Raw genomic sequence first — 12,431 nt, forward strand, 5'->3', positions numbered from 1 at the left:
AAAAAAGTTATTTTAATTACATTTTCCTCATTATTTGCATGTTTTGGATCATATTCCTCCTTCCTTGCTTAAAGGTATAGTGGAGGATTTTCGCAAAGTCAAAACTAAATAAAATGTACTTCTATAAGTCTGTTACAGAAACAATTTCCATAGACCCAAACACCACGCAAGCTTAACTAAACAATATTAATCTCTTTCTGCTTTTGGCTAAAAACCAACATAAATCTCAAATAATTATAAGTTCATGCAGCTTACTGGAAAAAGTTGAACTGACTATTACCCTCTTAACAAAAGTAGCCTGCTTTATAAAAAAAAAAAAAAAACTATAATGCATTTCTTCATTTGATAAAGTTTAATATAACTTGTAGTTTTTAACTTACTTAAAACACCAGAGAGAAAATTGACAGATATGCAGCAAGGATTCCCAGTTTGAGAGTTGAACTGCATTATTGACACCCAGCTTCCGCTTAATTTATGTAGTGTATAAATTAGTTTTTATTTTCAACATCAATTATCATCGCAAATACAGAAAATCTGAACGCATGGTATGTGATACTGCAATAAAAAAAAAAAAAAATGAGCAACTTATAGGTCAACCATCAAAGAGGAGAAGGTTTCCCTGAACAAGATCACCTTTAAGAAGTTTTACGATTATAAAATATTCTGGAGCTAGATTTCCCTAGCCAAATTAAGAGCAGATTACCTCTAAAATTAATATCTAGTAGCTATGTTGCCTTTCAAAAGCTGGGATATTTAGAATTCAATTTTGCATCTGGGAAAATACTGGTTAAGAAAAAAATAATAATCCTTACTTTTATTTTCTGTTAAAAATAAAAGATAGAAGCACAAAGTTCAAATGTTTGTTTAGCTCATAACTAAATATTATTGTAAGAAATAATTTCTAGACTTTTTATCCTTGAAAAAAAACCAGCACGTTGAATAATTAGCCAGTGCTTGTTAGGCTGCAACATTCAATTTGCCAGACATGAAATTAAATATGAATGGTTGTGGTTGTAAAATACAGTTGTAAAATTTAAATAAGACTGACACATATATGAATTCAAGTATCAGAAAAAAAAATGGCCCCCAGAAGAGTGCAATGGAAAGTAATTTGTTTATTGTTGGAAGGTTCATGGTTCTACAAATCTGTTATGTTTGATCAGATCTCTAGAAATGAGGGATATAGAGGTAGCTGAAATAGACGTCCAAATAAAACTGCTATTCTCATAACTACAATAAGAGTACTTCCTAATCTGGGAAGATGATACCTTCAAGTTTCATCATCTCACTTCTGTATATTGCTCAAAGTTCTCCCTTTTTGAGCTCTGATATAAATTCTGACATAGATGTAATTGTCAGGTGAGTTATTGTTTCTCAAAGCTCTTATTTCTCCTCTTTTCGCCTTTCATCTCTCCCCTCCCGACACCTTCCCTTTGCTCTTTCTGTTGTTTGGTCTCCTCTTGTCACTCCACTGCAATCATCCTTGCAGGGGGGCTTGTCATCTGTATCTACTCATATCCTACAATCCCTTCAGTGCTGAGCACTACTGCACTTAAATGTCAGAGCTGATGAGCCTGCCACACCCACCTGACACATCAGCTCAGCGCCTGCTAAAAGCTTTTATGGAGTGAGGGCCTGGTGGTTGATATAAATTAAAGAGTTTTGTCTTGTTCGATTTTTTTAGTGGGGGTTGGCAAGGGGTGGTATAACTTGAAAATAGACAAGTTCTTGCCAGCAGATGGTAGATATAAGAGTGAGACAAGCAAAGCATTCGCTGTGACTGGTTGCCATCTAGTGGCTCTAAAAAAACTTGCTTCACAATTATGGCTGGATAAAACATTGGTGGTTTGCAGGAAACAGATAAACTGAACATAGAAAAAGCAATGCTGACTTACGTTTTAAGTAACTATTAGGGAAGCCTTTTAGGCCAAAAGAAAATTGTAAGCTTGAATGTGTAGTTTTCTTTTCTTTCTTTATTTTTTGTTTATGTATTTAGCAGACACTTTCATCCAAAGTGACTTATAAAGTAGGCATTAGCGTGAAAGGTTTTGTCTAAGGACCCACACTGACGGCTCATTCCCCCCAGCTGGGATTTTAACCCAGGGCCTCCTATGTGCAAGTCAGTTTGGTAAGGTTATCATTTGATTGCACCCTTTATATATATATACAGATTTATGCATATATGCATGGTCAGTCGGCTGACTGAGAATAGGGTAGTGCATTCTCTCTCATGAAATAAAACGAAATATTTCACATTTTGGAACAAACTTAAAGGTACTATGTGTAATTTTTAGAGAAATCTATTGGTCAGACTGCAGCTAAATGAAATGAACCGCTCCCCCCAACAACTTCTCCCACCTCCAACAATATGGAGGCCGTCATAGTACAAAATGACTCCCACAATTTTGTCAGGGATAATGAAGTTTGTTTACATAGATAATTTTTTTTTATTAATTTTATTAGTCTGTGTAAGATATAGATTGCATTGGGCTAACTTGCCGCAGTCACATTTAAGTGTAATGAAGGGGGCAGATAGCATTTTTGAACCAGGGGGACAGATATCAATCAATAATTTCTACAAAACTTCCTTCCCACTGCATGGAGATACTACCCATATCATTATTTTTATTTGCAGTTAACACTCTACTAAGACTGTTGTTAACAGCTGTGCTGCTGTGATGTGGTCTTAATATTATCAGCTCCCATTGTTCAACAGCTTTCTAATAAAAACAATGAGATGCTGCATGGTATCCATATTTGTTCCATTGTTTCCTGTTTCATATTGAACATAACTACTAAACACTTCTAGTAACAATTACTGTCACTATTACGTCCATAAACAATGCAGTCCTGTGTGACATCTCTTGTTATCTCTCATCCCCTTGCGCACACCTTTACTTCTATCATATTATTCACCCTGGTGAAACAGTCCAGTTGTTCTTGCAGGAAATCTGGGAAGCATAGCTGGTCACATTGCAAGTTTTTTGCTAACTGCTGTGCCTAATGAGTAATATCAGTGTATGAAGTTGTTTCTTTTCCTTTTTCTTATTTTTAGCAAGTTATTCCTGCAATCTTTGGGTTTTTAGCACTATGGATGTGTGAACAGCGGCAATGAGAGGCTTCCACACAGTCGGGCAGAGTAAGAGACAGACTTCATCATGGTTGAGCTTAATTTAACTTGCAAGTCAATGACTGGATGCAATCAACTGGTTTTCCTTTCCAATCTGACAGTATTGCCTCTGTAAAGTGGCTTGAACTGACATGTGTTGTGAATTGGTGCTATAAATACACTGAATTGAACCCAATGTCACCTGCATGTGGCAGTACTGCAAAGGCTATAGCTTTAACTGGTCAGGTGAACCTCTAATGAAATATTTCAACAGGAAGTTTTAAGTTCTCGACTTGTAAGGCCACTAGGTGCGATGAATTGGGGTCACTCTCCAGTCACCAGTGCCATCTGCACCCAGAAGAGTAATGGTGATCTCTATAGTCATTAGTTTGTCAGCTCATGGCTGCCATAGTGCAGATTTCTACCTCCATAAATGCGAGACCTCTTCCTATGTAATTATAAATAGCAATTTCTACCAGAACCAAAAAGACTGAGACTTTCAGTTCGTAGATGAAAACAAATAATATTCTTACGCATTATATATATATTTATATATATTTTTGAAAGAAGGTAGACAGGTAATAAGAATAGAGAAAGGGGTAAGACATGCAACAAAGGTCACCAGGGTGGGACTTGAACCTGTGATGGCCTCATTGAGGACCAAAGTCTCTGTATATAGGTCACATGCTCAACCCTTGCATACTTGTACTGTTCCTTGACTCATCAACATGCAGAGAAAAAACAATGTAGATACCTCTGTTCAGCCTTTGGTATCCAGGGTCTTGTTTTTTAGGTTATGACCATGATTTCAGGACCATAGGTAAGGTTAGGAATGTTAATCGACAGGTAAATACATTGAGAGCTTTGGCTTTCGGCCCAGCTAATTCTCTCTTCACCACAACAGGTTGTTACAGTGCTCACATTACAGTGGCAGCTCCACCAATCCGTCTGTCTGTCTCTCGCTCCATCCCTTCAGATTGACAAAAACGCTGAGATACTTGAACTTCTCCACTTGAAGCAGGAGCTCCCCTCTAATCTGAAAAGGGTAAGCCACCCTGTTCCAACTGTTAACTTGGACTTAGAGGAGCTGATCTTCATCCAGGCCTCTTCACATTCAGCAGCAAAGCATTCCATCACATACTGTAGGTCTTGGCGGGAGCCACCAGTACCTCATCAGCCGCAATCCTTACCCTTCCACCATGTCTGATGAGGTTTAAGAAGGAGTTATCAGTAGAGTGAAGGTCTCATTTATTGGTTTAAGTGCACTAACAAATTAGACAATTTAGTTGAACTCATTATCATTTCAAGACTTTATTTTTAAAACTTCGGGTCCTTTGCCCTGTATTTCAACGTCTGACCAGGTGCACACAGCCTGTCCAACATCTCAGTTTATTTACACTTGTATTATAAATACAAACACAAACTTAAATTTATTTTGCACCATAATTGTTGTAAAGCTGGACATATATACACACATAGATTTTTACCTCTTCCATATGGGATTTGCATAATATTATATACATCATAAATTTTACAGCTTCACCTCCAACATGGGGTATATTACACTAAATCTGAAGCACCTACCATGCAAGAATTGAATCAGGTCCATCTACATTGTTTACGGATGGGAAAAGCAATAAAACAGACATGGGACAGCATGAAAAAATATAGAATGTACACAATCTGCAATGGGGCCTTTATGTTACCATAATTACGTTGCTTGGTTTAAGCTTCTGAAAGGCAATATTTATGTTAACTACAGAACAATAAAGTCTTCATTTCTCCTGCCATAGGGTAGAACACTGCAATTGTATAAAATAAGTCCTACTCACAACTGCATTTTATGATCATTTTTTGTAATCCTACTATGTGTTAATGCTTCTAAATCTTACACGATGTAACTAGGACTGCAGTAGGGGACACCACAAACCAACATTTAACACAATGGCTCTCAAATCTTCAGGCTTTGATATAGTAATTAAAAAAACAAGCTTATCAATAGTCTCAGCAGAGGTGAAATACAATAATGGATTCTCAAGTTTGGTGATTAGGGTTTGTTGAAAGGAATTGTTTTACAGCATGATACAGCTACTGCATGCTACCCACCTATAAACCTACTTCCTGCTGGCTCATCAAAATACAGCAGCAATACATTCAACAGTAAACTTAAATCAAATAGATTCAGATACTGAAATGATGTAGACAACAATACAAACACCTAACTATGAATCATATATTAGGAAAATAAAAGTCAGTGCCAGTTATCGCAGCACTACTCCTCTACATATGAATAGACACATATTTTTGCAGAAATCAAAGTTCCCAGAAAGTATGAGCTAAAAAAGTGAAAAAAGGTCTATTATATGGTCTTGTGGCACTGAATAATACATTTAACTTATTTCTGTTTTCATTTTTTATTTTGTTTATAGCAAGGCAGTTCCAGTTAAGCTGGATGTATTGCACGGTGTTTGTTGCAAATAAGGTTCCGTCCTTTATAAGAGAACAAGTTTGCATTTGTTTAAACTGTACTGAAATGAGTGGGGTTGTTGTTAATGACAAGATGAGCTGTTTCCTACAACACCAAAGGGCTGTTTTTAAAAATAACTGTGACATAGCTACAGCACAGCTCAGAAATATATGAAGGCATCTGAATGTAAAAACTTGACCCTCACCACTAAAGCCACTTCATTGTGGACAATGAAGACTTATGAATACATGCATAATTATTGTTATCACAGTGTAACATTAGCTCAGTTTGATACAGTTTGGAAATTGCACCAAAAACTAAGTAAGGAGTAAATCTTTAATCAAATTGTGCTTGTAAGAATATAGTTTTTAATATATAAGAAGAGTCTTTTCTTTTTTGGTGTGGCTCCTTTATTGTGACTTAGGTTTCTCCTTCCTTTTAACACCCTAATATTGAAGTCATTCGTTTTCTTTAGGTTCAGGAGAGGTACTTGAACTACCAAGTTTTTTCATCCCTCTTCGCTGGGCCAGACTGGAGGAATGAACTGGTTCCAGAACTGGAGCAGGGGCACAGCGTTTCAAAGCAGAATATGTTGCAGAAAGCGCCCCCTGGTGGAAAGAAAACACATTGTGCTTAAATGATTTGTACAATTAGAAGTCATCTTATTGATTACTGGTACATAATAGCATTATGGTTACTCTACGGTTGTAACCTTAATATCTCAATGAGCAAAACAACTCCTATTGTACAACTTATATATTAAAGTCCTTTTTTATCTGTCATAATTTATGATGGAGAGGGGATCATGCAACACTTACGATCTGATAATAATTATTTCATAAATAGAGACAATCTGAGTTTATTTTGCTTTTAGGAGGAATGTTCATGTGGCCTGAAAGGACTAACTTTCTGCTAAATATAAGTGTTTTTATATAGTGTATTTTATTCACAGGAACTGCAGAAAACCTTTTAGATTCAAAATATGAACAATCTACTGTGAGGTTACAAAAAATTTAGCTTGATTGATAAAATGTTCAAGAATCCGATAACACAAGTTAAAAACAACTAATCCAACCATGATAAATACATTAAGTTTTTGATACATGTGGTGAAAATAGTCAAATAGAACCTTTTAAGGTCCTGCAACACTATTAACATCAAGTTTTTGTGACAAAGTAAAACTATAACCAGAGCCCAAAATTTGGATTTTAGATATAAAGACCTTTTCATCCAGATTCTAAAACTATCCAACACATTTTTGTGCAATAAATATTCTATTTAATATATATTCTGTTTGGAAGCATTTAAGTAAAGAATTGCTTAAATGCAAAGGAATTGAAATACTTTTACTGAACAAAACAATTTGTCTACAACCCAATGATACTTTAACTTGAAATTACTATAAATTAACACAGATTACTGAAATATAGTCTGCGGTGTAAGTTTTTAAGTCTTTTCTACTATCTCCGAATTTCCATATCAAGGCCCTCACATCAATCCATTTTTTTGCACAATATTTTTTCCTCCCACGCTGTTTACATTTGCTCACTGTTGCACTTTATGGAAAAGAAAATGTTCATTTACTGTCTGAAAAGCAGTACTTAATGAAATTTTGCTTTGTATACAAATAAAAGTTGTCTAAGTCTTAGTCTAAGTAATGAATTTTCATTCCACTTCTCTGAGATTTTGTTTTCTTTGGTAAAACTGGATTTTTTAACATCAGTGTTCTTTTTTGAAATATAAATTCTAACCACTTTTCAAGTGTTTGCTTCAGTTTCATACATTATTTTACAACATAACAACCATTGGGTCATCTAATAGTAAATTCCTCAGTCTTTTCTTCATTTTTAATTTGAACTACCTAGAATCCTATGTAGTATTTAGAAAAGATATTAAGGCAATCAGTTGTTTTATTTTTTAGGGTTCTTTAATTAAAATATTTGGAAATTTTACTGAGGCAGAGATCATAGATCCTTTAAGCCAGATCGTAGAATTACATGTAGAAAGTGTCTGACCTTTACGGTGAGGGCATCCTGCCTGGCGAGAGGTCTGTCAGAGAGCTGCCCCTTCTCTACAATCCAGGGATGTCGAAGAACCTAAAGAGCATTGCAGTAAAAGTGATCATTTATTTCTAATCCATATTTATTACAAGTTGGTAACAGAACATTATAAACAACAAAGGACTGGGAACAGTTAAAATAGCACAATGCTCTAAAAAAAAAAAACTATCAATAATATAATAAATCAAGTATAGTTGGTCACACACTTATAATTTTCTGGTGAGGTCAGTTATCTGCGGCCCATCTACTGCTGGATCTTATAAATGTTTTACATCTGCAAAATCCTTGCTTATCCAGTTTAATTTAACAGTGATCTTGCTGTTTTCTGTTACATTTATCAGGATCTGGTGTTGCTTGGTCCCTGTTCTCATTCTGGCTCCCTGACTGTCCAGTTAAGTGATTTATTTCAGTGATGTCAAATGTGAAGAGGTTTTCAAGACTGTTTCTAATAAAAATCTTTGCGGCCATCGCATTTTAGCTTTCCCTCTTGGGGAGCAGGGGGCTGCTATTGTGTGGCACCCAGGGAGCAGTGTGGGGTTAAGGGTCTTGCTCAGGAACCCATAGTGGAGGCTGTGGGGATTGGACCGGGTACTTGCAACCTTCTCAGAGCAAAGGCGCACTGCTCTAACCCAGGGGTCTTCAACGTTTTCCAGGCCAAGGACCCCCAAACTGATGGCGAGATGGAGTGGGGACCCCCTAAATATACATATTGTATGTAATTGTTTTATCAAACTGGTCCTATAGTCACTCTATTACAGATGGAGTAATGTATCAAAAGTCATTTCGCCCTGGGATTATTAAAGTATTTCTGATTCTCGTTGATGGGACAGGTGTTGTGAATGAAACAGTGCCCAGCTTGAAAGAGCTCCTGTGTATCGCTGAATGTTTGCATTGATGACTGAAAGACATCTTCTGCCTCCATTTATCTGTTTACTACAGTGTTTTGAAATCATGTTAATGTGCATTTAAATACATTTCAATTAGTGGGAAAAAATTGCAGGGTGGAATATATAAAAAAAGTCAAATCAACCAAAACTTTCATGACCCCCATGCAGGACCTCTACGGACTCCCTAGCGGTTGCGGACCCCCTGTTGAAGACCTCCTCTCTAACGACTAGGCCAACCCTTCCCCCCCCAAAAAAAAATAATGTTTGGACATTTTTTTTCCATATATAAATGTACATAGGCTATTTTTGAGAGAATGTGAATTAAACACCCAGACTACCTAACTTTTGTTGTTTGTATAGTGTAATTGAACAAATCCTACCTGTGGGGCCGTTAGACGCTGGTGTGGGTCCACATGGAGCATCTTTATCACAATGTCCTGGTAGACATGCACAGGTAACAAACATTCATTATTATGATTATTTGAAGGCATTAGTGCCACAATAGCAAAGGCAGATTTTAAATATGTGTTTGAGAAGAGTAAGATGTAACCTTGGCAGCTTCAGACACCAAGTCCCAGTTTCCTCCTGTGATCACAACTTTCCCACTACCAATCTGGGCCAGGATCTCCTCTGCTGTGTCATTAGGACTGCTGGCAAACGGGCTGAAACTAAAGAAGAGTGAGAAGTCGACAGTTATTTAATGATGCGCTAACTTAGCAATTAAACAGTGAAATAGGCTGAATAACACTCTGGGAAATACTTTTATTTACAGTTTATAGAGACAAAAATTCAAACTTCTCCAACAAAGAACATAAACAGCAGAGAGGAGAAGATGAATTCATCCTTGGAATGACCTTCTGTCTTATTGCCTGTACTGTTTTTGTTCCAGAGGAGATTATTTATAGCACTGCAGTAGTGGGATTATTTGCAGGGTATCATAAAAATACACAAGCTTAATGCTGACAACAGGTTGAGAATTTATATTTTGAAAAGCTGACAGCTAAGGCAGTGTTATTGCTTTGAAACTTCACACCAACCCAGCTATCATTGTGTAGAGAAGGATCCCCAGGCTCCAGATGTCACAGGCTGCATCATAACCCTGTTTCCTTAAAACCTAAACAAACAAATTTTATGCAACATAGTCAGTCTTTGTGACAGGTTTCCTCATTGGAGTAAAGTTAATGAGACAGGATATGTTTTATGTCACAATGCTGAATAGTAATAAAAGTACCTCAGGAGCCATAAATGTAGCTGTGTAACATGGTGTCATCAACAGGCCATTTTCAGCTCGGAGCTGTTTGGCGAAACCAAAGTCACATATCCTGATCGATTCTGGGAGTCCAGCCTCATCAGAATAGTAGATGTTACTGGGCTTCAAGTCTCGATGAACAACCTGAAACAAAAAACCAACCTCTTGTTTCTTACTGTGCTGAATATATGAATACTTCTAAAGGATCTTCTTATAAGACAACCTTCATTGTATGCATACAGCACTCTCCATAATTATTAACAGTGTAGATAAATATCTTACCCCTCTACCAGCCTTTATGGTCACACTTGCAGTAGTTTTAACCATTCAGTTTAAATTGATTATTAGATACTCTGATTACATAAAAGTATAAATTAGCATAATTTTCACATATACTAATTGTACTTAAAGGTATAGAGGACAATCTTTTATTTCCAGGTGGATCTTCTAAATAAGTGGTCCCCTTAATTGCCAATCATTTTGCTGATATGTTTACGTAAGGCTGTCCTTCGTGCTCGTCCCATTAGCTATATTTTTCTGCGCAAAAAGCAGTGATCATCTGTCCGAACGGTCAGTTAACTGAGTTCACTATAGAGTCCACTATATAGTCCCTGCTTTATATAGTGATTGAGGAATTTAGGGGTTAGGGCGGACGCTTGGGCACAGTAAGCTTGTATGAGCTATGCGTGCAGCAACATTTAAACAGAGCATGCATGAGGAGAAATGAGCTTGTGCATGCTCTCAAACATGTTCATTGGCGTTCCCTCTCATGAGCAAGTACAGGGTTGTGAATGTGCTTTGTTTTTTTTTTAAGTGGAGAGGACAGGTCTCTTAAAAAATTCACAAAAATCCTCCTCAGTACCTTTAAGGTGCCAATAGTCTCTTTATCTAGGATTTTTTTTGTCCCCCAATTTAATTAAAAAATAATTAGTTTTTTTTATATTTTCTCGTATAGTTTGGACTTCAGAATGACAGTCTTACCCCCTGGGAGTGTAAATACTCCACAGTCTTGGTTAGCGTGCAAATTATGTCAGATGCATCCTTCTCTGTAAAATTTGGCAGCCTCAAAACTCTGTCCAGCAATTCATTCCCACGCATTACATCCAGAACTAAGAAAACACTTTGTCCATCGTCAAAGACCTACATTCAGAGGAAGAGGGAAGATGAAAAAACCTTTAAGTCAGATACGTTTTAAGAAAAAGGAGCAGCAGCCTGACATTCAATTTATCTTTATTCTTTTTACTCACATCTCTCAGTGTAATTATATTTGGATGCTGCCCATAGCGTAATAGTATTTCAATCTCATCTGATGGATCTTTCTTGGCTCTGTCAATAATCTGAATAAATAAATAGGAAGATACAGTTTGTTACAAATGACAACTATGTAACATTTTATGGGTATGTCTTCTAAATAGCCATCATCAGCATGTCAGTTTAAGATTATAAAATTATTTTTCAGGTAGTTTTAACATTTTATAAGATGTTGTATAAATGAAGTGATATTATTGTTTTCTGTATCAAAACCACCTTCAAAAAGTCTCTTTTTATGTTAGTTTAACTTTTTTTAGCCACACTGAACCATCCTCAAATATAACAAATCTCAGTAAAAAGAGTGTCTGAAATAATCATCATACCTTTACTGAATATTCCACAGCAGTAATTCTGTGCAGACATCTTTTGCAGACAAAGGCTCCTGTCTGTTTGACTTCTTCCTTTAGCTCATACACATCTTTGAATGCCACATCGCTCCGGATATGCTGTTAGAGAACACAGATCATAGTGTCATATTTAATATTCATTTAAAATAAAAATAAAAATCAGTTATTCTTTCTCACTGAAATATGTGTTTTATATATTGTGTGATTTATCTTTGTCAAGTTGTAAATAGAATAAACTCTAAGAATTGCAGGCGCTCTGTGTCACTGGAGGTTTTTTGCTCAAAGCTACAAACCTGAGCTATTGGGTTAATGTTCACTTCCTGACGGGAAGGAACTACAGCAGCAACGGGGGCCTCTTGGTTTTGATTAGTTGCAACAAAACTGAAACCACGAAACAGTTGATGTGTGTTTGCACTTGGAGGAATCCCTGGAGAATCTGAAAACAGAAATTATACACAAACATAAGTAGATATAAGATTTACAAGTAAATCTACCAATGTTAGGATACTTGCACTTATTTATTACTCCATTTAATCAATTGGACAGTGTTCCCTAAACACAGATTACTAAAATATAATTACATTCTAACAGATAAATGCTTTCCTGGGGCATAAGTGGTAAGAGCTGATGTTGTAGAATATTGTTTTCTGTTCTAGGACCTCTTCTAGAACCTGTAGAGATGATTTTACGAAGAGGAATCCCCAAAAATTTCCCTTTAGAAGACTTTTAAACAACTGTCTTCAGTTAAAGGCTTGAATCTACAGAATATGCCTACATCTAACAACAGCTACAACAATATATGAGTTATTGCAACATTTCATTTTTCGTGGGGATCAATAAAGCATTTAATTGAATTGTTATGTCTATATGTCAATGCATGGGTCTGCATTACCTGTTGGTGTTCTTGAAGTGAACTCAGGGTCAAAATGGAAGGTGTCTTCAGGTCTTCCAACAGTCGGTTTGAAAGGAGGCCTCATCTCTTTCCTGAGCAGTTTCTACGG

General features: G+C 36.4%; 1 protein-coding gene across 1 annotated transcript in view; it reads right to left on the reverse strand.

Moving 5' to 3' along the window:
• Nucleotides 1-4,401: 4,401 nt before the first annotated feature.
• LOC119797613 (ribosomal protein S6 kinase alpha-2-like) overlaps nucleotides 4,402-12,431 on the reverse strand; it is a 30,684-nt gene continuing 22,654 nt past the window's right edge. The window contains exons 12-22 of the mRNA XM_038306763.1: nucleotides 12,323-12,425; nucleotides 11,724-11,866; nucleotides 11,407-11,529; nucleotides 11,020-11,109; nucleotides 10,754-10,912; nucleotides 9,755-9,916; nucleotides 9,561-9,637; nucleotides 9,074-9,191; nucleotides 8,904-8,960; nucleotides 7,592-7,672; nucleotides 4,402-6,184 (exon numbers count right to left, since the gene is read on the reverse strand). Coding sequence (XP_038162691.1) covers nucleotides 6,035-6,184; nucleotides 7,592-7,672; nucleotides 8,904-8,960; nucleotides 9,074-9,191; nucleotides 9,561-9,637; nucleotides 9,755-9,916; nucleotides 10,754-10,912; nucleotides 11,020-11,109; nucleotides 11,407-11,529; nucleotides 11,724-11,866; nucleotides 12,323-12,425 — 1,263 coding nt within the window. The 3' untranslated portion in view covers nucleotides 4,402-6,034. The remainder of the gene's footprint in view (nucleotides 6,185-7,591; nucleotides 7,673-8,903; nucleotides 8,961-9,073; nucleotides 9,192-9,560; nucleotides 9,638-9,754; nucleotides 9,917-10,753; nucleotides 10,913-11,019; nucleotides 11,110-11,406; nucleotides 11,530-11,723; nucleotides 11,867-12,322; nucleotides 12,426-12,431) is intronic.

Source organism: Cyprinodon tularosa, unplaced genomic scaffold (assembly GCF_016077235.1).
Source record: "Cyprinodon tularosa strain WSP-4 unplaced genomic scaffold, ASM1607723v1 ctg59, whole genome shotgun sequence".
Taxonomy (NCBI): Eukaryota; Metazoa; Chordata; class Actinopteri; order Cyprinodontiformes; family Cyprinodontidae; genus Cyprinodon; species Cyprinodon tularosa.